Source organism: Arvicola amphibius, chromosome 8 (genome assembly GCF_903992535.2).
Source record: "Arvicola amphibius chromosome 8, mArvAmp1.2, whole genome shotgun sequence".
Lineage (NCBI taxonomy): Eukaryota > Metazoa > Chordata > Mammalia > Rodentia > Cricetidae > Arvicola > Arvicola amphibius.
In genome coordinates, this window is record NC_052054.1 from 65,964,346 (window position 1) to 65,992,219 (window position 27,874).

The 27,874-nt window shown below is 40.5% G+C and overlaps 1 protein-coding gene across 1 annotated transcript in view; it reads left to right on the plus strand.

Moving 5' to 3' along the window:
* The window catches only part of LOC119821767, a 41,279-nt gene extending 18,231 nt beyond the window's left edge, over window positions 1-23,048 (plus strand). The window contains exons 7-12 of the mRNA XM_042055581.1: window positions 2,146-2,339; window positions 2,523-2,807; window positions 18,537-18,815; window positions 19,019-19,069; window positions 21,668-21,718; window positions 21,846-23,048. Coding sequence (XP_041911515.1) covers window positions 2,146-2,339; window positions 2,523-2,807; window positions 18,537-18,815; window positions 19,019-19,069; window positions 21,668-21,718; window positions 21,846-22,096 — 1,111 coding nt within the window. The 3' untranslated portion in view covers window positions 22,097-23,048. The remainder of the gene's footprint in view (window positions 1-2,145; window positions 2,340-2,522; window positions 2,808-18,536; window positions 18,816-19,018; window positions 19,070-21,667; window positions 21,719-21,845) is intronic.
* The last annotated feature ends 4,826 nt before the right edge of the window (window positions 23,049-27,874 follow it).

Genomic DNA, 27,874 nt, shown 5'->3' on the forward strand with positions numbered 1-27,874 from the left:
AAAGTCCAAATGAGCTGCAGGCCATGGTAAATAGAGTGGTGGAAGTAAACAAAAAGCCTTGATATGAAAGTAAACATCGAGAGACTGAGATACAACACATGTGAAGGGCACACAAGGATTTTAACATTGTAATAAAGAATCATAACCTCAGTCAACTTTGTCTATCTGGGAGGAAACCTCAGTTCAAAGGAGGGAATTATTTTAGACATAAAGAGGGATGTAAGGGCTGCATTCCAGGCATTAGGAAAAGTTTGGTCAGCAGCAAGAGACATAATGAGAACAACAAAATTACAATTCTATGAGTCACTTGTCTTGAGCTGCCTTCTTTACAACTCTGAAACCGGGACAATGAAATGCTCCTCTGAACAGCAGTTGAATGTGTTTGAGATGGCATGTCTCAGGAGGATTCTAGGTATCACAAGAAGAGATGGGCTACACAATGATGACATTAAGACACATCTCCATCTACAGAATGAAGTAAACTACTGGATACAGCAACAGCACTTGAGATACTTTGGCCATGTTGTGAGAATAAATGATTGCAGATACCTGCTTGGAGGAGTGCACAGAATAAGGCAAAGAGGAAGGCCCCCCCCCTCAAAAAAAAACTCTGAATAGCCAGCATAAAAGAAGACTATGGAACCTTGGGTATGACAATAATACAAGCAGCTAGGACTGCCCAGGCTAGGAAAAACTGTAGAACCAACATAAATGAGCTACCCGTGCATGCTTAAGCATTGCAAAGGCATGGATGATGATGACGACGACATAGGAGAAAAAAAAAGATGCTCTCGGTCACAAGGGTATGGGAAATAACAAATTTCATGAGAAGAAGAGATATAAAAGACAGGAAGGAATCCATGGTGTCCAACATAGTGAACCAGCTAACCTCAACAATAATGGAGGAGAAAGAAAGAGCAAAAATTTGACAACAAGCCAGTAAAATGCTTGTCTCACAAGTATGAAGACCTCGTTCAATCCCCAAAAGCCACATAGATAATAGAGCCAGGCAGAAGCTGGGAAGATGGCTCTGCAATTAAGATCACCCACATGAGGAGGCTCACAATCACCTGTAATTCCAGCTCTAGGGAATCTTATTCCCTCTTCTGGCCTCTAGCAGCACTACACTCATGTACACATACCCACACACAAACACATAAAATTAAAAATGAAATATTTAAAACATAAAAGCCAAGTGTAACAACACATGCTTATGATCACTGTGCTGGGAAGGGAAGACATGTGGGTACCTAGAACTTATATATCAGCTGACCTTATCTACTTTGCAAGTTTCTGGCTCTGGAGGGTTGTTGTATACAAAAATATGTGGATATGTGCATGCACACACACAGAAACCTAGTAAAGGTTAGAGAGATAGCTCAGTGATTAAAATGCTTACAATGCTAGAATGAAGACCTGAGTCCAGCTCCCTAACACCCACATAAAATATCAGACGGACATCAAAGCCCACTTGTAATTCCAGCCTGAGAATGCAGACAAGGGGTCTCCAGAACACGTTGTCTAGGGAGATTTATCATATTGGTGAGCTCTGAGTTTGATTGAGAGCCCCTGACTCAGTGAATAAAGTGGTAGAGAAATCAAAGTTGATCCATGACATCAACCGCAGGCCTCCACATGCACACATGCACACAGATCTGTCTATACATATGCAAACACACATACACTTACATATGTATGCCACACACATGCACCTGAAAATAAAAAATAATAATAGCATTTTCCTTGAATAAAATAGCAAATATTTTAATATTGCATTAGTGTTGCTTTCTGATTAAACCAATGATCAAATTCAAACACATGCATGTTACACACAGAAATACAAAGGTTAAAAATCCCCATTTTAGGAAATACTCAGACTTTTTGCTCTGTAAATCTCCCCCATGACTTCCCCAGATGAATTTATAGGTTGACCTAGAAATGTATTTCAGACTGGGCAGATGATGGTCAAGGGAAACTTTTAGATTCAAAATGTGGTTAAACATGTTGTGTGAACCACATCTCTGCCTGAAGCCCAAGGTTGGTGGTGAGGGAAGAGCTGTGAATCTTTATGTTTAAAAAATGTGTGAAAGTCCCATGATGAGTGGTGTTGGGGCTCACCCACCACATCCTGTGCATCTCCCCCAGCCACTGGACTCAGTCCACACACAGGTCAGCATTGGTCTTGCCAGTGGTATGCTGCCGATACTCACTGCCCTGCTCTGCCTGGGTGAGTCCTTCAGGAAAGGGGGATGGAACCAGAGCAGGAGTCAGGGAGACATTGTATCATTATTGTTGTTTTCTAGGGCTATGTCTGAGCCAGAGGATCAACGCAGAGAAACGTAAGTGCTTCCTTGAGACCCTCAGGATTGGTCTCATGCTTTCATTTCAAGGGTCCATCTGAGAGCATCCAGAGACAGGCAAGCATGCTGCCTCACTATGATGGCCACATTCTAGTGGCAGGGGGAAAGTAGGGAAGATAGGTAATGGCTCATCTGGGACTCATGCCTCTGGTTCCTTTTCAGAGAGTCTTCCGAAACCTATCATCTGGGCCAAACCCAGTACCAGGGTCACAAATGGAAATGCTGTGACCATCTGGTGCAAGGGACATCAGACTGCTACCCATTATCAACTGTACTTTGAAGGAAGCTTTTCAGCCTTGGAAAGACCTAAGCCAAGTAGATCAATCAATATAGTCAACTTCACCATTCCACAAATGACCTCACATACTGCAGGGAAATACACCTGCTGCTATCAGAGTGGGGAGCGCCAATCAAAGAGCAGCAAAGGCCTGAATCTAATAGTTACCGGTGAGTGTCTTGTTATTAGATGTAGAGTCAGCTTGGTATGAATCATGGAGAGTGCCAGTGTTCATAAATACTGAAAACTCGTTTGTTTCCTTTGCCATCCTTTTTTAACTTTTTTTTATTTTTTTAAAAAGAAAGCAAACTATATTTTTTTCATTTTACATGCCAATCCCAGTTCCCACTCCCTCCCATCCTCCAATTCCCTCCATCTATCTGCCACCACACCCCCCCCCCATCCACTCCTCAGAGAGGGTAAAGCACATTGTTTGGAGGAGGTCCAAGGCCCTCCCTACCATATTTAGGTTGAGCAAGGAATGCATCCAAAGAAAATAAGTTCCCCAAAAGCCAGTACAAGCAGTATGGATAAATCCTGGTGCCACTGCCAGTAGCTCCTCAGTCTGCCCCAGCCATGCAACTGTCAACCACAGTCAAAGGGACTAGTTCAGTCCTATGCTGTTTCCTTCCCTGTATGGCTAGAGTTGGTGAGCTCCCATTAGCTCAGGTAAACTGTTTCAGTGGGTACCTCCATCATGATCTTGACCTCTTTGCTCATATCTTCAACTGAACAGTACTCCAATGCAGGTCTCTGCCTCTGTATCCATCAGTTGCTGGAAAAAAGTTCTATGGTGATATTTAAGATATTCATCAGTCTGACTACAGGACAAGGCCAGTTCGAGCATCCACTCCTCTATTGCTTAGGGTCTTAGATGGGATCATCCTTAAGGATTCCTGGTAATTTCTTTAGTGCCAGGTTTCTTGCTAGCCCCATAATGGCTCCCTCAATCAAGATACCTCTTTTCTTGCTCTCATCTCTGTCCTTCCTCCATCGCGACTGTCCCATTCCCTCAAGTTCTTTTCCTCCCTCTCCTTCTCCCCTCATCTTCCCCTTCCATCCTCTCTATGCTCCCCACCCCCATGCTCCCAATTTTGTCAGGTGATCTTGCCTGTCTCCTCTTCCCAGGGAAATCTATATATGTTTTTCTTAGGGTTCACCTTCTCTAAGCTCAATATCCTTTACAGCTAGTATCCACTTATGAGTGAGTACATACTGTGTTCAACTTTCTGGGTCTGGGTTACCTCACACATGATGGTTTTTCCTAGTTCTATCTATTTGCATGCAAATTTCAAGCCGTCATTGTTTTGTACTGCTGAGTAGTACTCCAATGTGTAAAGATGCCACATTTTCTTTATCCATTCTTCAGTTGAGTGGCATCTAGGTTGTTTCCAGGTTCTAGATATTAAAAATAATGCTGCTGGCCGGGCAGTGGTGGCGCATGCCTTTAATCCCAGCACTCGGGAGGCAAAGGCAGGCGGATCTCTGAGTTCGAGGCCAGCCTGGTCTACAAGAGCTAGTTTCAGGACAGGCTCTAGAAACTACAGGGAAACCCTGTCTCGAAAAACCAAAAAAAAAAAATAATAATAATAATAATGCTGCTATAAATGTAGTTAAACAAGTGTCCTTGTAGTATAATTGAGCATCTTTTGGGTATATGCCCACGAGTGCTATTGCTGGGTCTTGAAGTAGGCTGATTCCCAATTTTTTGAGAACCTGCCATACTGATTTCCAGAGTGGTTGTACAAGTTTGCATTCCCACCAGGAATAGAGGAGTGTTTCCCTTATTCCACATACTCTCCAGCATAAGCTATCATTGATGTTTTTGATCTTAGCCATTCTCACTGGTATAAGATTAAGATGATATCTCAGAGTTGTTTTGATTTGCATTTCCATAATGGCTAAGGATGTTGAACATTTCCTTAAGTGTCTTTCAGCCATTTGAGATTCTTCTGTTGATAATTCTGTTTGGTTCAGTACCCCACAATTTAATTGAGCTATTTATAATTTTGATATCTAATTTCTTGAGTTCTTTATATATTTTCAAGATCAGTCCTCAGTCTGCTGTGGAGTTGGTGAAGATCTTTTCCCATTCAGTAGGTTGCCTTTTTGCCTTATTGACTGTGTCCTTTGCTTTACAGAAGCTTTTCAGTTTCAGGAGGTCCCATTTATTTATTGTTGCTTTCAGTGTCTGTGATTCTGGGGTTATACATAGGAAGTGGTCTCTTGTGCCCATGCATTGAAGACTACTTCCCACTTCCTCTTCTATCAGGTTCAGTGTGGTCAGATTTATATTGAGGTCTTTAATCCATTTGGACTTGAGTTTTGTGCATGGTGATAGATACGAATCTTTTCATTCTTCTACAGGTTGACATTCAGTTATGACAGTACCATTTGTTGAAGATGCTTTCTATTTTTATTGTATAATTTTAACTTCTTCATCAAAAATCATGTATTCATGGGTGTATGAATTAATATCTGGGGCTTTGATTTGATTTCACTGGTCATCCCCTCTTCTTTTATGCCAATACCAAGTTGTTTTCATTACTGTAGCTCTATAATAGAATTTAATGCCAGGGACGGTGATGCCTTCAAAAGTTCCTTTATTATACAAAATTGTTTAGGTTATCCTGGGTTTTTTGTTTTTCCATGCATTGAATCTATAGATTGCTTTTGGTAGGACTGCCATTTTTATTATATTGATCCTACCTATCCAAGAGCATGGAAGATCTTTCCGTTTTCTGGTATCTTCTTCAATTTCTTTCTTCAAAGACTTAAAGTTCTTGTCAACAGATATTTCACTCCTTTGGTTAGTATTACCAAAGATACTTCATGTTATTTGTGGCTATTGTGAAGGGTGATGTTTCTCTGATTTCTTTCTCGGCTTCTTTATCATTTGTATATAGGAGGGCTACTGATTTTTTTGAGTTGATCTTGTATCTTGCCACATCACTGAAAGGATTTGTCAGCTGTAGGAGTTCCCTAGTAGAGTTTTTGGGGTCTATTATGTATACTATCATATCATCTGCAAATAACGAAAGCTTGATTTCTCCCTTTCCAATTTTAATCCGCTTGATCACCTTTTGTTATTGATCTAGCCAGAACTTTAAGAACTGTGCTGAATAGATATGGAGTGCAGAGCCTTGTCTTGCTCCTGATTTTAGTGGAATCACTTTGAGTTTCTCTCAATTTAATTTGAGGTTGGTTGTCGGCTTGCCGAATATTGCTTTTATTATGTTTAGATATGATCATTGTATCCCTAATCTCTCCAAGACTTTTATCATGAAGGGGCGTTAGATTTTGTCAAATGCTTTTCAGCATCTAATGAGATGATCAAATGGTATTTATCTTTCAGTTTGTTTATCTGGTGGATTACACTGGTAGATTTTCATATGTTGAGCCATCTCTGCACCTCTGGGATGAAGCCAACTTCATCATGTTGGACTTTTTTGAGGTTTTCTTAAGTTCGGTTTTCCAGTATTTTATTGAGTATTTTTGCATCTATGTTCATGAGTGAGATTGGTCTAATTCTCCTGGTTGAGTCTTTGTGGTTTTAGTATCAGGGTAACTGTATTCTCATAAAAAGAATGTGGCATTGCTCCTTCTGTTTCTGTTATGTGGAAAAGTTTGAGGAATATAGGTATTAGCTCTTCTTTGACATTCTGGTAGAATTCTGCACTGAAACCATTGGGCCCTGGGATTTTTTGGGGGGGGACTTTTGATGGCTGCTTCTATTTCCTTGCAGGTTTAGGTATATTTAAATTGTCTACTTGGTCTTGATTTAATTTTGGAATGTAGTACCTATCCAGAAAATTGTCCATTTTTTTTTACATTTTCCAATTTTGTGCAGTACATGTTGATGCAGTATGACCTAATAGTTCTATGAATTTCCTCAGTGTCTGTTGTTATGTCCCCTTTTTATTTTTGATTTTGTTAATTTGGCTGTTCTCTCTCTGCCTTTTGATTATTTTGATTAAGAATCTGTCTACCTTATTGATTTTCTCAAAGAATCAGCCCATTGTTTCATTGATTCTTTGTATTGTTTTCTTTGTTTCTATTTTATTGATTTCAGTCCTCAATTTGGTTATTTCCTATCTTCTATTTCTCCTTGGGTGAGTTTCATTTGTTCTAACAGGCGTGCTGTTAAGTCACTAATGTGAGCTTTCTCCATTTTCTTTATGTGGGCACTTAGTGCTATGAACTTATCTCTTTGCACTGCTTTCATAGTGTCCCATAGGTTTAGGTACATTGTGTCTTCATATTTTTTAATTTCTAGGAAGTCTTTAATTTATTTCTTCCTTGACCCAGGGGTGGTTCAATAGAGCACTGTTTAATTTTCATGTGTTTGTGGGCTCTCTGAAATTAGTGTTGCTGTTGAATTCTAATTTTAAACCATGGTGATCCACAAAGATACAAGGGGTTATTCCAGTTTTTGGTATCTGTGGAGGTTTACTTTGTTTTCAAATATGTGGTCAATTTTAAAGAAGGTTCTATGGGGTGCTGAGAAGAATGTGCATTCTTTCGTGCTTGTGTGGAATGTTCTGTAGATGTGTTAAGTCCATTTAATCCATGACATCTGTTAGTTCTCTTATTTTTCTGTTAAGTTTCTGTCTGGTTGACCTGTCCATTGGGGACAGTTGGCTTGAAAGGTGTTGAAGTCTCCTACTATTAGTATATGTGGTTTGAGGTCAATTTCAGCTTTAGTAATGGTTCTTTTACATATGTGAGTGATCTTATATTTGGGTCATAGATGTTCAGGATTGAGACTTCATCTTGATGGATTGTTTCCATTATGAGTATAAAGTGTCCTTCTCCATCACTTTTGGTTGATTTTAATTTGAAATCTATTTTGTTAGATGTTAGGATAGCTACATCCACTTGTTTCTTAAGTCCATTTGATTGGAAAATCTTTTCTCAACCCTTTACTCTGTCTGAGATATTGTCTGTATTTGAGGTTGAGGTATGTTTCCTGTAAACATCAGAAGGAGGAGTCCTGCTTTTATATCCATTCTCTTAGCCTATGTCTTTTTATAGCTGAATTGATTCCATTGATATTAAGAGATATTAATGACCACTGATTGTTAATTCCCATTATTTTTTCAGTGGTAGTAGTAGTGTGTTTCCTTTCTTTGGGATTTTATAGTGGGAAGTTATCTTTTGCCTGTGTTTTTGTGGGTGCAGTTAGCTTCCTTCGGTTGGGCTTTTCCTTCTAGTACTTTCTGTAGGGCTTGATTTGTGAATAAATATTGTTTAAATCTGCTTTTGTTATGGAATATCTTGTTTTCCCCATAGATGATGATTGAAAGCTGTGCTGGGAATAGTAGTCTGGGCTTGCATCCCTGGTCTCATAATTTCTGCAACACATCTGTTCAAGACTTTCTGGCTTTCATGGTTTCCATTGAGAAGCCAGGTGTAATTCTGTTAGGTCTACTTTCATATGAAATTGACTGTTTTCCTTTGCACATTCAACATTCTTTCTTTATTCTGTATGTTTTGCATTTTTGTTTTTATATGGTGAGAAGACCTTTTTTTCATTCCAGTCTATTTGGTGTTCTATAAGTTTCTTGTACCTTCATAGGAATATCCTTCTTTAGGTTGGGAAAGTTTTCTTTTTTTCTGTCTCTGAGGTCTGTTTCTTCTTTTTTTATTTTTCCATTCAAAAATGTACACTTCCTCCCCTCCTCCCATTCCCCTCCCACTCCCCCACTCACCCTCCTCTCTCACCCTCCTCCCTCCTTAAGAGAGGGCAGGGTACCCTGCTCTATGGGAAATTCAAGGCCCTCCCTGCTCAATCCAGGCCTAAGAAGCTGTGCATCCAAATGGACTAGGGTCTCAAAAAGCCAACACATGCAGTAGAAACAGGTCCCAGTGCTATTATCAATGGCTTCTTAGTCCGCCCCCATTGGCAGCCACATTCAGAGAGTCCAGTTTGATTACACGCTCGTTCAATCCCGATCCAACTAGATTTGGTGAGATCACAATAGATCAGGCACACTATCTCAGTGGGTGGACCAACCCCTCACAGTCCTGACTTCCTTGCTCATCTTCTCCCTCCTTCTGCTATTCAACTGGACCTTGGGAACTCAATCCATTGCTCTGTCTCTATCTCCATCCATCGCTGGACGAAGACTCTATTATGATATTCAAAATAAACATCAGTGTGATAGTGGGTCAAGGACAGTTCAGGCACCCTCTCCTCTACTCCTCAAGGCTTAGCTGGGGCATCCCCATGGACACCTGGGATCCCCGCTAGAGCCAAGTCTCTTGCCAACCCAAAAAGAGCTTCCCTGCTTCTATATCAGCCCTTCCTCCATCTCCACCCTCCCACTCCCCATGCTCTCACCAGTCTTCCCTTTTCCCTTCTCTCTCCCCCTCTCCCCTTCCCCTATTCCCACTCCCATCCCTACCCCCACCCCATGCTCTCAACTTTTACCCAGCAATCTTGTTTGTTTCCAATTTCCAGGAGGATCTATATATGTTTTTCTTTGGGTTCACCTTGTTATTTGGCTTCTCTAGGCTTCTGAACTATAGGCTCAATGTTGTTTGTTTATGATTAGAGTCCACTAATGAGTGAGTACATCCCATATTCATCTTTTTGGGTCTGGGTTATCTCACTCAGGATAGTGTTTTCTATTTCCATCCATTTGCATGCAAAATTCAAGATGTCATTGTTTTTCACCTCTGAGTAGTAGTCTAATGTGTATATATATTGGGTATATTCCCAAGATTGGTATTGCTGGATCCTAAGGGAGGCTGATTCCCAATTTCCTGAGAAAATGCCACACTGATTTCCAAAGTGGTTGCACAAGTTTGCATTTCCACCAGCAATGGATGAGTGTTCCCCTTACTCCACATCCTCTTAAGCATAGGCTATCATTGGAGTTTTTAGCCAATCTGACAGGTGTAAGATGGTATCTCAAAGTTGTTTTGACTTGCATTTCACTGAACGCTAAGGAGGTTGAACATGACCGTAAGTGTCTTTTGGCCATTTGAACTTCTGTTGAGAATTCTCTGTTCATCTGAGTACCCCAATTTTAATTGGCTTAATTAGAATTTTAATGTCTAGTATCTTGAGTTCTTTATATATTTTGTAGATCAGACCTTGGTCTGATGTGGGGTTGGTGAAGATCTTCTCCCATTCAGTAGGATGCCTTTTGGTCTTAATGACAGTGTCCTTTGCTTTACAGAAGCTTCTCAGTTTCGGGATGTCCCATTTATTCATTGTTGCTCTCATTGTCTGTGCTATTGGGGTTATACATAGGAGGTGGTCTCCTGTGCCCACGTTTGCAGTCTACTTCCCACTTTCTCTTCTATCAGGTTCAGTGAGGCTGGATTTATATTGAGGTCTTTAATCTATTTGGATTTGAGTTTTGTGCATGGTGATATATGGATCTATTCTCATTCTTCTACAAATTAACATCTAGTTATGCCAGCACTATTTGTTGATGATGCTTTCTTTCTTCCATCGTATACTTTTAGCTCCTTTGTCGAAAATAAGGTAGTCATAGGTTTGTGGGTTAATATCCGGGTCTTCTATTTGATTCCATTGGTCAACGTCAGTGTTTTATGCCAATACCAAGCTGTTTTCATTACTGTAGCTCTGTAATAGAGTTTGAAGTCAGGGATGGAAATGCCTCCAGAAGTACCTTTATTGTATAAGAATGTTTTGGCTATCCTGGGTTTTTTGTTTTTTCATATGAAGTTGATTATTTTTCTCTCAAGATCTGTGAAGAATTTTGTTGAGATTTTGATGGGGATTGCATTGAATCTATAGATTTCCTTTGAAAGAATTGCCATTTTTACTATATTGATCCTACCTTTCCAAGATCATGGGAGATCCTTCCATTTTCTGGTGTCCTCTTCAATTTCTTTCTTCAAAGACTTAAAGTTCTTGTCAAATAGATCCTTCACTTACTTGGTTAGTGTTACCCCAAAATACTTTATGCTATTTTGGCTATCATGAAAGGGGAAGTTTCTCTGATTTCCCTCTCTGCTTCTCTATCCTTTATGTATAGGAGAGCTAGTGATTTTTTTTAGTTGATCTTGTATTCTGCCACATCACTTAAGGTATTTATCAGCTGTAGGGGTTCTTTGGTAGAGTTTTTGCAGTCACTGATGTACACTATCATATCAACTGCAAATAACGAAAGTTTTACTTCTTCCTTTCCAATTCAAATCCCCTTGATCTCCTTATATTGTTTTATTGCTGCTGATAGAATTTCAAGCACTATGTTGAAGAGATATGGTGAGAGTAGACAGCCTTGTCTTGTTCCTGATTTCAGTGGAATGGCTTTGAGTTTCTCTCCATTTAATTTGATACTAGCTGTTGGCTTGCTGTATATTGCTTTTGTTATATTTAGATATGAACCTTGTATCCTTAATCTTTCCAAGACCTTTATTTAAAGGGGTGTTTAATTGTGTCAAATTCTTTTTCTGCATCTAATGAAATGATCATATGGTTTTTTCTTTCAGTTTATTTATATGATAGATTACATTGAAGCCTACTTGATTGCAATGGATTATATTTTTGATGTGTTCTTGGATTCGGTTTGCCAGTATTTTGTAGAGAATTTTTACATCGATGTTCATGAGCGAGATTGGTCTGTAATTCTCTATCTTGGTTGAGTCTTTATGTGGTTTTGGTATCAGGGTAACTGTAGCTTTATAAAAAGTTTGGCAATGTCTCTTCTGTTTCTATTATGTGAAACACATTAAGGAGTATATGTATCAGCTCTTCTTGGAAGTTCTGATAAATTCTGCATTAAAACCATCTGGTCCTGAGCTTTGTTTGGTTGGGAGTTTTTTATGACAGCTATTTCCTCATGACTTATAGGTCTGTTTAAATTGTTCACCTGGTCTTGATTCAATTTTGCTATATGGTATTTCTCTAAAAACAAGTCAATTTCTTTCACATTTTCCAATTTGTGGTATATAGGCTTTTGTAGTAAGATCTAATGATTTTCTGAATTTCCTCAGTGTCTGTTGTTATGTCCCCCTTTTCATTTCTGATCTTGCTAAATTGTGTGTTTTCTCTCTGCCTTTTGATTAGTTTGGATAGGGGTTTGTCAATCTTGTTGATTTTCTCAAAGAACCAGCTCTTTGTTTCATTGATTCTTTGAATTGTTCTCTGTGTTTCTATTTTGTTGATTTCAGCCCTCAGTTTGATTATTTCCAGTCTTCTACTCCTCCTGGATGAGTCTTCTTCTTTTTTTTCCTAGAGCTTTCAGCTGTGCTGTTAAGTCTTTAATGTGAGCTTTCTCCATTTTTTTTAATGTGGGCACTTAGTGCTATGAACTTTCCTCTTAGCACTGCTTTCATAGTATCCCATAGGTTTGGGTATGTTGTGTCTTTATTTTCATTGAATTCAAGGAAGCCTTTAATTTCTTTTTTTATTTCTTCTCTGACCCAGGGGTGGTTCAGTAGTTGGCTGTTCAGTTTCCATGAGTTTGTAGGATTTCTGCGGGTAGAATTGTTAAATTCTAACTTTATTCCATGGTGATCCAATAGTACACAGGTGGCTACTACAATTTCTTTGTATCTGTGGATGCTTGCTTTGTTGACGAATATGTGATCAGTTTTTGGGAAGATTCCATGAGATGCTGAGATAAAGGTATATTCGTTCCTATTTTGGTGGAATGTTCTATTGATGTCTGTTAAGTCTATTTGATTCATTACTTCTTTTAATTCTCTTATTTTTTCTGTTAGGTTTCTGTCTGGTTGACCTATCTTTTAGTGAGAGAGAAGTATTGAAGTCTCCTAATATTAGTGTGTGGGGTTTGATGTGTGCTTTGAGTTCTAGTAATATTTCTTTTACATATGTGTGTGCTTTTATATTAGGGGCATAGATATTCAAAATTGAGACTTCATCCTGATAAATTATTCCTTCTCCATATCTTCTGATTGATTTTTATATGAAGTCAATTTTGTTAGATATTAGTATAGCCACACCCACTTGTTTCTTAGGTCCATTTGACTGATAAATCTTTTTCAACCCTTTACTCTGAGTAAATGTCTGTCTTTGTGGTTGAGGTGTGTTTCTTGTAAATATCAGAATGTTGGATCCTGTTTTCATATCCATTCTCTTAATCTGTGCTTTTTTATAGGTGAATTGAGTCAATTGATATTAAGTGATATTAATGACCAGTGGTTGTTAACTCCAGTTACTTTTTTGGTGATAGAGTTTGTGTGTTTCCCTTATTGAGTTGTAATGGTAGAGGATTGTTAGATATCTGGGTTATTGTGGGTGTTGTTGGCTTCCTTGGGTTGTAATTTTCCTTCTTTTACTTTCTGTAATGCTGGGTTTGTGGCTACGTATTGTTTAAATTTGTTTTTATCCTGGAATATCTTGTTTTCTCCACTGATGGTGAAAGAAAGCTTTGCTGGGTATAATAGTCTGGGCTTGCATCCATGGTCTCTTAGTTTCTGTAGCACATCTATCCAAGACCTTCTGGTTTTCATGGTTTCCATTGAGAAGTCAGGTATAATTCTGATAGGTTTACCTTTATATGTTACTTGACCTTTATCCTTTGTAGCTCTTAATATTCTTTCTTTTTTTCTTTCTTTAAATATTTATTTATTTATTATATATAGAATATTCTGTCTGTGTGTATGCCTGCAGGCCAGAAGAGGGCACCAGACCCCATTACAGATGGTTGTGAGCCACCATGTGTTTGCTGGGAATTGAACTCAGGACCTTTGGAAGAGCAGGCAATGCTCTTAACCGCTGAGCCATCTCTCCAGCCCCATTAATATTCTTTCTTTATTCTGTGTGTTTTGTGTTTTGATTATTATATGGCGAGGGGATGTTGTTAGGTTTTTGGTTTGTTTGTTTGTTTGTTTGTTTGTTTGTTTTGATCGAGTCTATTTGGTGTTCTGTATGCTTCTTGTGTCTTATTGTATAGGAATATCCTTCTTTAGGTTGGGAAAGTTTTCTTCTATAATTTTGTTGAATATATTATCTGGGCCTTTGAGCTGTTATTATTCTCCTTCTTCTTCTCCTATTATTCTTAGGTTTGGTCTTTTCATGGTGTCCCAGATTTCCTGGATGTTTTGTGCTAAGAATTTGTTGGATTTGCCATTTTCTTTCATCAGTGTACCGATTTCCTTTATAGTATCTTCAGCATCTGAGATTCTTTCTTCTATCTCTTGTATTCTGTTGGTTATACTTGCCTCTGTAGTTTCTGTTCATTTACCCAGATTTTTCATATCCTGCCATCTCTCGGTTTGTGTTTTCTTCATTACCTCCATTTCAGTTTTCAAGTCTTAAACTGTTTCCATTACCTGTTTGATTGTTTTTTCTTGGGTATCTTTGAGGGATTTATTCATTTATTCTAACTTTTTGTTAGTCTTCTCATCCATTTCTTTAAAAGAGTTTTTTACACCCTGTTTAATGGTCTCTAACACTTTCATAATGTTATGTTTAAATTCTATCTCTTCTACTTCTTCTGGATTAGGGTGTTCAAGTCTTCCTGTTGTATGTTCACTGGACTCTGGTGTTATCATGTTGTTGTTTTTTCAGATTGTTGGAGGAATTCTTGCATTGGTGTCTGCCTACCTCTTCCTTCAAATGCTGTTAGGAGAGTCTTGGCAGCTTGTTCCGATCTTTGCTGTGGCTAACTGTGTACTTGGGGGTTCTTCTTGGTCTGCCCTCTCTTAGGTCCCCTCAGCCCTGGAGTTGGCTCTCAGATCTTCTCCACCCTGAAGTAGGCTGTGGTGGTGGATCCCTCCGGATGGATCTACTGGTACTGTATCAGGGCTACTTGCCGGCCAAGGACCTCACAGACAAAAGGGCAGGCTTGGTAGATGCCAGCTTGGTGAAACAACGAAACCACTGCAGCCTTGCACTCGCCACTGTGTCCCTAGACCCTCAGCCCCAAAGCAGACCAAGTTGTAGGATCCTAGGACTCCGTAGATGAAAAGGGGTGCTTGGCGGCAAGTTGGGGTGGGATAAGTAGAGAAATACAGTAGCCGGAGAGAAGCCCCACTGAATACCCAGAAAGTTTAGGGGATTGGAGGGTGCCTGTACTCCCCAGAATGTCTGGCTGGCCTCGGTGGGGCACATACTTACCCCTCTGGATGGATCTGAAAGTTTTCTTTTATGATTTTGTTGAATATATTTTCTGTGTCTTTGAGCTGGTGTTCTCCTTCTTCTACCCCTGTTATTTTTAGGATAGGTCTTTTCATGGTGTCCCAGAGCTCCTGGATGTTTCGTGTTAAGAATTTACTCAATTTAATGTTTTCTTTTACCAGTGAATCTATGTCCTCTATAGTATCTTCAATACCTGAGGGTCTCTCTTCAATCTTTTGTATTCTGTTGTTTATGCTTGCCTCTGTAGTTCCCATTCATTTACTGAGATTTTCCATATCCAGAATTCCCTTGCTTTATGTTTTCTTTATTGCCTCTACTTCATTCTTCAAGTCTTGAACAGTTTGCTTCACCTGTTTGATTGTTTTTTCTTGGGTTTCTTGGGTTTCTTTGAGAGATTTATTAATATCTTCCAATTTTTGTTTGTCTTTTCCTCTATTTCTTTTTTTTTTTTTTTTTTTTTTTTTTTGGTTTGTCGAGACAGGGTTTCCCTGTAGTTTCTAGAGCCTGTCCTGGAACTAGCTCTTGTAGACCAGGCTAGCCTCGAACTCAGAGATCCGCCTGCCTCTGCCTCCTTAGTGCTGGGATTAAAGGTGTGCGCCACCACTGCCCAGCCTCCTCTATTTCTTTAAAGGAGGTTTTTTTTTTTATTTCTTCTTTAAAGGTCTCAATGATCTTCATAAAGTTACGTTTAAAATCGCTTTCTTCTACTTCTTCTAGGTTAGGATGATCAAATCTTCCTGTTGTATGACCACTGGGTTTTGGTGTTACTATGTTGCTTTTTAGGTTGTTGGATGACTTCTTGCATTGGCACCTATCCATTTCTTCCTTCAATTGATGCTGGCAGTATCTTTGCATCTTAGTCCAATCCTTGCAGTGGCTGTCTGTGTCTTGGGAACTGTTCTTAGTCTGCTCTATACTATCACTGTCTGTGTCTCAGGGAGCCACCGAGGTCTCTCTTAGCCTGCTCCCTTGATCTGCTCTCCTGGTTCGCTCTCCTGCTTCACTCTCCTGGTTTGGTCTCTTGGTCCACTCTGTGTAGTCACAGCTTGTGCTTCAGAGCTTGTCTCTTGGTCCTCTTTGTGTAGCTGCAGCTTGTATTTCAGCTTTCCTCTGAGTTTGTGGGGTGGGGCAGTGTTGGAAGGCTTAAGGGCTGAGTAAGACTTGGAGCTTTCAGGGTCCAAAGGATGGGATGGATGATTTGGAACAGCCTACCTGCAGGAACTCTCCTACTGGCTGGCTAGAAAAGTAAAGGCAGGTCAGGGAGGGACCCAGGTTTTACCCAAGTATGGAGGACCTAGAGAGTGGGGTTTTCTTCCAGGTGGCTGGTCACTCACCAGTTGGTCCTTTGTGTGCAGTACCAGGCTGTGTTTCAGAGTTCCACTGAGGTTGCAGGGGGTGGGGGATAGGAAAGTTTGGGGGCAGGGTGGGACTTGTAGCTTGCAGCGCCTAATAAATGGGATGGGAGTATTGGAGCAGCCTTCATGCAGGAAACTCCCCTGCTGGCTGGCTAGAAAAGCTGAGGCAGGTGGGGGAGGAGCCAGTTTTGCCCCAGTATGGAAGGCCTAGAGAGTGGGGTGTCCTGCCTAGTGGCTGGTCCTCTCTGTGTAGTAGCAGGCTGTGTTTCAGAGTCCCAGTCACGAAAACTCTTTATACCTCACTCTGACACTGCTTATCTTGACTGGAAGTCAGGCGATGTGTCTAATCATAGTAACTTTCTTCAGGGTTAAACTTCAGAGTCAGCTTTCTCTCCTGGCATCAAAGGCATTTTAGGTCATGATCTCTGAACAAGGTGTCTATAATAGACCACTGTGTGCGGGGTATGTCTAAGAACTGATGGACAGGAGAATCAAACCTGGGCAAGAAGAGGTTGGCACATAATGAAGTTTCATCAGAAAATGTAGTCATGCTCATGGCTCTCAAATTTAACCTAGCTTGAAAAACACCTAGAGGCCTTTTAAAACACAGATAGCTCTCACATACATGCTCATGGGAGCATTAGTCACAACAGCCAAAAGGTGGCTAGTTAGATGGCTCATGAATAATAGAGCTTGCTGTTCAAGTATGAGAAGCTTAATTCGATCGCCAAATCCACGTAAAAAGTCAGGTATGTCTGAACACCAGAAGTGGGAAGGGAACAACACCTGATTGCTGGGGCTTGATAGGAACCAGCCTAGCTGTGGGTTTAGTGAGACCCTGTCTCAAGGCAATAAGATGAAGGATAGAGCAGAGCACCCACCTCTGGCCTCCACACATAAGCTTACAGGTACACACACTTATATACACACAGGAGCATACACAACACATAGCACATACAATCACACAGAGAAAAAAATAGATTAAATAAGTAACTAAATAAACCAATAGCTAAAAGGAAGCAATAACACTAGTGTCTCTTGGTGAATAAATGGATGAATGAAATGTGCTATAATCATACAGTGGAATATTACTCTACCTTTCAAAGGAAGAAAATTCTGGAACACTCTATGACATGGTTGAACCCCAAGGACATTACATAAATGGAGACAAACCAGTCACAGGAGGACAAATACTGTCTGATTGCACTTAACCAAGTTATCTGGAATGGTTGAATTCATAGAGACAAAAAAATGTAGAAAGGTGATTGCCAGATCTTGGGAAGCCAGAAATGGAGTTGTTTAAAATAGTTGAAAAGTTTCTGGTTTTGAGAAGAAAAAGTTCTTGAGGCAAAGGATACTTATGGTTTATAGCAGTGTCATATGCTTAATGGCTCTGAACAAGTGTGTACAAGTTCATGGGTGCACAGGGAAGAGTGTGTGTGTGTGTGTGTGTGTGTGTGTGTATATATACACCAGAGGACAGTCTCAGACATCAAGACATCATTTTCCAGGAGCTGTTTACCTTGGTTTTTTAGACAGTCTTTTGTTGGGATCTGGGACTGACCAAGTACGTACACTAGGCCAGCTGACCAACAAATCTGCCGGTCTCTACCTGTCCATCAGTGGGATTACAGGCATGCATCACCTTCCCTGGATTTCTATGTAAATACTGGAGATCAAACCCAGATCCAAGGATCAAACTCGGGATTTTATCAACTGAGTTACTTCCCCAGCTCTCCTCCCTCAACCCCCCCAAAAAAATTTGTTTAGGGCAGTATATAGCCCAGGAGGCCTCAACCCTACACACAGAACTAAAGGCAAATAAGAAATGCTGTCAGCAAGAGATAGTCTTATCCAGCAAAGAGCGTACCAATCGGTTAGCCCATACCCAATGATCAACTCTGAAAACATACCAACAAACAAACAAGTAACCGTATACAGACTAAACAGGTTGTACTCACATATTTAGGAACATGTGTAATCATATACATACATATATTTATGTATACATATATGTATGTGACAACAGTTAATAAAAAGGACACCACAAATTTGAAAGAGAGCAAGGAGGGGTATACAGGAGCTTTTGGAGAGAGAACGGGGAAGAGGAAATGGTGTAATTATACTATAATCTCAAAAAATAACAATTTTTGAAGCATAAAAGGCTATCCTATCCCTGGGTTTCTAACACAATGGTTCTGGATAGGGGCAGAGCACCTTCAGGCCACTGGTTTTGGTCCTGAGAGCCAAACTCAAAACCACGGGTAGGGAAAGATGCAGAAACTAGGCCTTAGTCCCAAAAGATAATGGCTCTATCTGTGACAACCACAAGTTTAGGAAGCAGAGTGAGCACAGATTCCAAAGAGTGATACATGGTCATAGGGAAAGGAAAGCAGTGGACTGAGGAATTGGCATATGAAAATGTGCTGTATATACCATCCCTGTTTCCCCCACAGGTCTGTATGACACGCCCAACCTCTGGGTTCATCCAGGACCTGAAGTAACCTTGGGAGAGAATGTGACCTTCTTCTGTCATCTGGAGACTGGGACAAGCAAATTCTTTCTGCTCAAGGAGGGAAGATCCAACCATGTCCAGCACAGAGTTGGGAACATCAAAGCAGAGTTCTCCATGGGCCCTATGACCAGAGCCCACAGAGGGACATACAGATGTTTTGGCTCTTACAATGACCATGTGTGGTCTTTCCCCAGTAAACCTGTGACACTACTCATCCCAGGTAAGGACACTCTCACCTGTGTCTTAACCACAACCCTAGGGGATGCCCTTGGCAGTGATTAAAAAGATAACAAAGAGTTCTTTACTTTTTAGAGATACAGCTGGCCAATCAGGAACCCCGGAGGGGCAGAGAAAGGTGAAGGAATAAAGGATATAGGAGGAGAAATAAAATTCTCACTTTTAAAAATTGTTTTCCATTTCTAGGAGATGTTGATAACACCACCCTTGCACCCACAGACCCTACTTCTTCTCTTGGTGAGTCACTTCCAAATTCACCAGAAAAGAGCTGGAGAATTAGCTATTGGTAAAGTACTTAGTCTGAGAACCCAAGTTGGATCTACAGCACCCATGTAAAATCCAGGCATGGTACCCTACATCTGTAATCCTGATGCTATGGTGGGGGAATCCCTGGGGCTCAGTGTCAAGCCAGTCTAGTTGAATCAGTGATTTCAAGGTTTATTGAAAGACCCTGTCTTAAAAACTAAGATGGAGAGGATTTGAAAAGGGTATCCAATGTTGACCTCTGGCCTCCTCACTCACACACACACACACACACACACACACACACACACACACACATCATAGGAAAGATCAAACTTTTCTAATGACACTAAAATGAGGCATTTACTCATAACATCCATTTAATGTACATCCCCCAACTAGCAGCTGCTGCAGAGTCAGTCAGCCAAACATCCTTACCTTTGTGAAACTTATATTGTAGCAGTAAGAAGCAAACCAAGAGACAAGTAAGAAAAAAAATAATAAATGTGTTCTCTAGCACATAAAGAGGGAAACAGTGATATAGAAAAAGATAATGGATGAAATTGATCAGGGAGGAAGGCAACAATATGAAAGATGGTTTCCCAGAGTGGGAAGCATCTGAGATAAAAGCCACAGGGAAACTACGTGGAGGTACAGAGGGAGAGAGATGCATAGCCATGGGAAGACATATAGATGATACAAAACTGCTGTGAAGCACTGGGGTCAAAAACAGTTGTGTGGGCTAGTTTCATCTCAGTTTTTAAATTTGTATTAATTCTTTGAGAATTTCATGTGATGTTTTGATGATACTCAACTCCTACCAGATTCACCCCCTCACTACCCAACTTTTGTACCTTCACTTTTTAAAAAACTCATCAATATCTTGTGTGTGTAGCCTTCCACAAGAGTATGGTCAGTCTACCAGGGGACAAAAACCCTAAAGAAACCTACTCTTCCTTTGCTTAGCAGCTGTAAAGTGCTAGTGGCTCCCCCTCCAGGGGTGAGACTTCACATCTATCTCCTCTTTCCATGTTGGGATTTGGTCTAGCTTGAGTTTGCACAGGCTGTATAAATGCTAACATAATACCATGAGTTTGCATGTGCAGCTACCCTATGTGATCAGAAGACACTATTTCATTGTAATCACCCACTACCTATGGCTCTTACAGTCTTTCCACCCCCTCTTCCACAATAATCCCTAATCCTTGGGAGAAGGGATGTGATAAAGCTCATTTAGGGCTGAGAATTCCACAGTCTCTCTTATTCCCTGCACTTTGAGAAACTACAGGTCTCTATTTTAGTTACCTTCTCTGGTGGAAAATTCATTTCTGTTGCTGTGATAAAACACCCTGGTTAAAAGCAACTCTGAAAAAGAAAATATTTATTTGGTCATCTGTAGAAGGAGCAGTGGGCCACTTCCCGCTGCCCGGCTCCCGGCCGCGGGCTAGCTTTACCCAAAATAATTATATGGAAACTGTATTCTTTTAAACACTGCCTGGCCTATTAGCTCTAGCCTCTTACTGGCTAATTCTCACATCTTGATTAACCCATTTCTAATAATCTGTGTACCACCACGAGGTAGTAGCTTACAGGGAAAGATTCTAGCCTACATCCATCTCGGGTCAAAGAATCATGGCTTCTGACCTCATTGCCTTCTTCCCAGCATTCTGTTCTGTCTACTCTGCCCACCTAATTTTCTGCCCTATTAAAAGGCCAAGACAGTTTCTTTATTAACCAATGAAAGTAACATATAGAAAGAAAACCCACCTACATCAGTCATCTCTGAGAGAAAGTCACGGCAAGAACTCAGGCAGCTAGTTGCATTACATCCACAACAAAACACAGAAAGAAACAAATACATCCATGCTACCTGTTTCAGCTTTCACCCAGTGTTCTCCTATCCTGTCATTCATACAACCCTGCCCAGGGAATGGTGATGTCCACAATAGTCTGGGTCTTCACACATCGATTATTAATAAAAGCAATACCACAGGGACATGCCCACAGACTAACCTGATCTAAATAAATCCTCACTTCAACTATCTTTTCAGACAGTTCTAGATTGTGGCAAATTGACATTTAAATCAGAGCATCATAGGAGTGATGATGGGGATGGGGTGAAGCTCACTTCAGATGGTGAAAAAAATGTCATGTGTGAATTTGTCTTCATGTGAGAAGGAAATTATATTGAATGAATGACAAAAATGAGGCTTGCCCAGAGTTTCTCTCTAGCATGACCATACATTAGTACTCTGTGTGAATCCATACTTAAGTACATCTGTTTCTTTTTTATTTTTTTTCTCATTTTTTATTAAAAATTTCCATCTCCTCCCCTCCTCTTCCCCCTTCCCTCCCCTCCCTTCCACCCAAACCCCCACTCCCTCCCTCTCCAAGCCAAAGGGCCATCAGCTTTCCCTTCACTTACTAGTCTACTCTATTTCCAGATGAAGCCCTGAGGACTTAGATTCCTAGGTGGGAACCAATGTTGCAAAGCCATGAAATGCCATGGGGCCTATACAGAAAAAGAAATGTTTCAAAGGAAGGATCTAACAACATTGTTCATTCATCCCTTCTTCTTTTCCTTATCCTCAGATTATTGGGAGTACAACTTTTCAGCCGAAGAAGAATCAGGATTACAGAAGGGTAAGTGGACATTTAGAAGCATAGATTCTGAAGAAAGGCATAGGGGAAATCAGGAATGTCAAAGAAGAAGAGGGAGGATGGGGTGGGTGTAGCCTTTGCCAGCAGTGACCCTTTCTTCTGACTCCAGACTTTGCCTTCTGGGATCATACAGCCCAAAATCTCATTCGGATTGGTCTGGCATGCATAGTCCTGATGACTCTAGTATGGCTTTTGGTTGAAGACTGGCTCAGCAGGAAGAGGGATAAAGAGGGGACCAACAGATCACCAAGTCGGGAATACAAGAGAAGATGGAGAGTACAGCATTCCCTTGAAGGGGAACAAAGGAATGCAATTTCTGTGTGGGAACTGAAGGCAACTCCTGGACCTGGGGCCATATGAGCTCTATGCTGCCCCCTGGAGGAAGGAAGGCATCATTGCAGGAATGAAGGGGTAGTGTCACCCAGTCTGGCAAAACATCCTAAAAGGGCATGGTGAGATGAAATGTCTTTCTATTATAGACAAATTCTCTGTCTCTGTTAAACTTTAAGTTTAAAGTTTATTTACTGCAAGCTATACTTTTAAACACTCTGGTCTTTCCTAGAAAAAAACTACCTTCAAAAAAAAAAAAAAACATGTTGGCCATGGGAATATTTTCTTACTACTTTTGTCTTTAGCATTTTTTCTAATTTTATTTATTTATTTTTACATGTATGGGTATATTTGTGCATGTATGCTTGTGCACCATGTATGTAGCTAGTGTCAGATCCCCAAGGACTCAAGTTACAGATGTCTGTGAGCTGCCCTGTGGGTGCCAGGAATAAAACACAAGTCCTCTGGAAGAGCAACAAGTGTCCTGAACAACCAAGCTGTTGCAGCGTATTTGTTTACACTGTGTAAAGATGTTTCACTGTAATCGGTTTTAAAAGAGCTCAATAGCCAATAGCTAGGCAGGAGAGAATAGGTGGGACTTCTGGACAAAGAGAAAAGTCTGAGATGGATCTCTGTGCATAAGAAACACCAGGAAGACATGGAACAAATCAGACATACAGAATGGAAGAGAGGTAAAAGCCACCTGTCAAAGCATAGATTAGTAAAAGCAGGATAATTTAAGTTATAAGAGCTAATTGGAAAAAAAGCCTAAGGTAAGGCAAAGCTTTCATAATTAATAATAAGTCTCCATGTTGTTATTTGTTAACTAGCAATCCAAAGAAAGACTGGCTATACTGAGCCTTATCTCCAGCTCCATCCTCAATTCAACTTTTGTATTGTGTGTCCATGTGTGAGGTACATGTGTGCACACATATGTCATGTCACTCATATGAGGTCAGAGGACACCTTTGTGCAGTTTTCTCCTTCCAATTATTTTAAAACATTATTTCTTTTGTTTTCTGATATAATACAACTATATCTCCCCCTTCCTCCCTTCAAACACTCACATCCCTCCTTGCTCTCTTTCAAATTCATGGCCTCTTCTTTTCATTAATTGTTGCTACACATATATGTATATACATATATGTTCCTAAACACATAAGCTTTTTGTGGGTTCCAACGATTGAATACAGATTCTTAGACATATACAGCAAGTGTTTTTAACCTACTGAGCCTTCGCCTTGCTAATCTATCATTCTTTCTTCTTTCCTTTGTCTACAAGAATTCCATTCGAAATAAGTACTGAACAACAATACTAATAAGTAGACATATACTGCTCTAGCTAGAATTATGTCAATTTGATACAAGTTAGAGTCATTCTGGAAGAGGGAACCTCAGTTGAGAAAATGTTTCCACAACATTGGCTTGTAGGAAAGCCTACAATGCATTTTCTTGGATGATGAGAGATGTAGAGGGCCCAGCCCACTGTGGGCAGTGTCATTCCTAGACTGAAAGTCCTGGGTTCTGTAAAAAAGTAGGCTGAAAAAACATGAGAAAAAAGCCAATAAGTACCACCCCTCCCTGGCCTCTGCATCAGCTCCTGCCTTCGGGTTCCTGTACTGATTTATCTCAGCAATGGTCTGTGGTATGGAATTGAAAAATGAAATAAACCCTTTTCTCCCCAAGTTACTTTTGGTCATGGTATTTTATCACACACCAGAAACCCTAACTAAACATGTATGAAATGTTTCAAAACCCATTGCAACCACAACATACCATTATAAATGCAAACTATGAACAAATAATGCAGAGATATAGGTGTGTCCTAGCTAGTTCTCACCCAATTCTTTTTTTCTCATTTTTTATTAAAAATTTCCATCTCCTCCCCTCCTCCTCCCCCTTCCCTCCCCTCCCCTCGACCCATACCCCCACTCCCTCCCTCTCCAGGCCAAAGAGCCATCAGGGTTCCCTACACTATGTTAAGTCCAAGGTCCTCCCAACTCCCCCCAGGTCCAGGAAGGTGAGCCACCAAACTGACAAGGCTCACACAGAGCCCGTCCATGCCATAGAATCCAAGCCCATCACCATTGTCCTTGGCTTCTCAGTCAGCCTCCACCGTCAGCCACATTCAGAGAGTCCCGTTTGGTCAGTTGTTCCATCAGTCCCATTCCAACTGGTCTTGGTGATCTCCCGTTAATTCTGTCCCACCGTCTCAGTGGGTGAACGCACCCCTCACAGTCCTGACTTTCTTTCTCATGTTCTCCCTCCTTCTGCTCCTCATCAGGATCTTGGGAGCTCAGTCTGGTGCTCCAATGTGGGTCTCTGTCTCTATCTCCATTCATCGTCAGGTGAAGGTTCTAGCTAGTTCCTTGTGCAGCTGAGGAGAGGGAGCCGGAAAAGGCCAGATCCTATAGCCATACTGATGAAGATCTTGCATATCTCACCCAATTCTTGGTTTCCCCCATCTATATACAATGTGGGTCCTAGGGATTGAACTCGTGATCACCCTTGGTGTCAAGTGACTTTTCCATCTGAGCCATTGCACCTTCCCTTGATATTATAGCACCAGAACCACGTTAGTGATCACATACCCATGTTCCCATCTGTAGTATAGGTTTCATGTGAATTGAGTCGATCAATTTGGTGATTATATTCTCAGTCCTCAAGGAGATATCAGGAAACACACTGAGTTAGTGGGCACATGAATACAACATGGAACTTGAGACTTCTGAGTCTTGATATGAGGTAGAAGGTCCCGCAGCTCTTTCTTCCTTGAACTATTTGATTGCTCCAATAATATACTAATATGGATCATCATTCCCTACTATAAAGACACATCAGGCATGTAAAACCCATCTCTAAAGCTAAGTTTACTGTTAAGGATATTCCTAAACCCAAAGAAATGCTATAAGGTACTTTATTGTTATTCTTTACTGGTTGGTTGCTTAGTTGGTTGATTGGTTTAGGCTGTTTTGTTTTGTTTTGTTTTGTTTTTTGAGACATAATCTCACTATGTGGTTCAAGATGCCCTCAAATAGGGGGAGGACCTTGGACTTCCCACAGGGCAGGATACCCTGCCCTCACTTAAGACTGGAGGGGGAGGGAGGAGAGTGAGTGGGGGAGTAGGAGGGGAATTGGAGGAGGGGAGGAAGTGGAAATTTTTGAATGGAAAAATAAAAATATTTGCCGGGCGGTGGTGGCGCATGCCTTTAATCCCAGCACTCGGGAGGCAGAGGCAGGCAGATCTCTGTGAGTTCGAGGCCAGCCTGGTCTGCAAGAGCTAGTTCCAGGACAGGCTCTAAAAAGCTACAGAAAAACCCTGTCTCGAAAAAATAAAATAAAAATAAAAATATTTTTTAAAAAGATGCCCTCAAATTCTTGATCCTCCATCCTTGGCCTCCCAAGAGTTGGGATTATAGGTATGTGCCACCATTCCTGGTTTGATACAAAGATGTAATGAGGAGTAATATCTAGAAAGTAGCCTAAACTCTGGTATACATGTCACTCACTGCACTCTAGGCAACTGGTGGTTGTATCCATTGCCCAGGGGACTCCAAATTGAATTTTCTTCTCTGTTTTCTCTATTGGTAGAACTTTCTAATTTAGTATAATCTCCCAATACCCTATTCAACCCAAGATTAAATGGATTGGTTTGGAGTGAGTTTATGACATGTTAAATTTTCCCTATTCTGGTTTATGTCAAGGAACCAGTCAACTTAAACAAAATAGTATGTAAGTTAGGAATTTTTATAGCCTTCTACCTAGAATCAGAACTTGGTTTTGGTAAAGGAGCCTCCTCAGGGGAATGAAGAGGGTGGTCCTGACCAGCCCTAACCCTCTTAACTCATCCTAATCGAAATCTCTCAAACTGATCACAAGCAATACCCAAGAGTTCTACCACATTTATATTTTGTAAGATACTGAACATGATATCTTAAATATAAAAATGAAGGATGCACGCCGGGCGGTGGTGGCGCACGCCTTTAATCCCAGCACTCGGGAGGCAGAGGCAGGTGGATCTCTGTGAGTTCGAGACCAGCCTGGTCTACAAGTGCTAGTTCCAGGACAGGCTCCAAAGCCACAGAGAAACCCTGTCTCGAAAAACCAAAAAAAAAAAAAAAAAAAAAAAAATGAAGGATGCAGAGAAAACACCTTCAGTTGCTAAGTTAAATTATATATAAAAAAAACATTATTATAAAAATCCAAAATGAGTACAGCTTCCATAATGGACAAAGTATCAAAATTTTAAACAAAATTGTGCATATTGTTTGTCAGAAATGCCACAACAAAATACTACAGGAAAAGTATCACGTCATAAATTTATTACCTTAAAATTGTGATATGCTCTGAGATGAGATATTCACTATTGATACACTCTGTGAGAGAGAGGAATCTCTTTAGATGTCTGCCCAATATAGGTGTCAAAGCATAGCTCCAACCCCCCAATCACACAGATGAATCTCATTAGTCTCAGTGATCACAAAACAAAATGAATGTAAGATAGTTTCAGGAATGAAGGGTGGGCAGGAGTGGAGGGAAGATGGAGGATGACAGAGATCACCATGCAAGGTGTACATGTGAAAACTGTCTAAAAACAAATTTAAGAAATAATTTTTAAGATCAACATTTGGACAGGGTTGGTTTCTCATGAGGCCCTTCCCTTTCTTCACATGACTAGCGTGTGTGTGTGTGTGTGTGTGTGTGTGTGTGTGTGTGTCCAGCAGAAAACAAGACAAATTAAAGATTTTCCCAAGGCCGCTCTCCTTGGTTGTCGTCTCTGCGTCTTCATGTCTTCTTCCATTATTTTCTCACTTCATCCTCCTTTCCCACCTCTGTCCCTGTGTCTGAGTCTCTGTGTCTCTCTCTGTCTCCATCTCTCTTACCACCTCTCTCTCCCTATCTCTCTGAGTCTCTATCTGTCTTTGTCTGTCTCTCTGTCTCTATCTGTGTCTCTGTCTCTCTATGTCTCTGTCTCTGGCTGTCTCTATGTCTCTGGCTATCTGTGTCTCTCTCTTTTTTTTCTCTCTCTCTGCCTGCTACCTGTGGATCTGGATGTAAAGCTCTCAGATTTTGCCCTACCTCCATATATGTCTGCTTCCTACCATGATGATCATGGAGTAACCCTCTAAAACTTTAAACAATTAAATGTTTTCTCTGAACCCTAGACTTTTACCCTCAGAACTTTAGATCATTTTATCGGCTTTTTCCATTAAACTATGGTCCACAATTTTCTTTTTTAATTTTTATTAATATTTTAATATTTATTATTAGTTAATATTTATTATGTATGAGCACATATATGTGCATGCAAGTACCCATGGAGTCAAGAATAAAAATGTCAGATTCATGGTGCTGGAATTACAAGCAGCTGTGTAGTGACCAACATTCATTCTGGAGCTGAAATCTGATCCTCTGTTAAAGCAGTAAATGCTCTTAACCACTGAGCCATCTCTCCAGTCCCTGGATTCACCATTTTCTCATGCCAAAAATGGTTCCTCCTATTTTGAAAAACCTTAACCCTATTCACACATACTCTTCTCACTCTCTCATACTTACACATATGCAGAAGCCCACAAATCACGTAATACAAATCAGACCCTGACCACTGGTAAAGGTACGATAAAATAAATAACTTAAGTTGTAACATTTTCGTGCAAGCATATCATTGTGTTTGGCTTGTATTCACCCTTTCATTGCCCTCTTTATCCTCCTTTCCCCACTAAATAATCTTCCTTCTATATTTGAGTCATTTGTGTTAAATCTGCATCCCAAACATGAGAACATATATATTTGCCTCTCCTTCCCCCA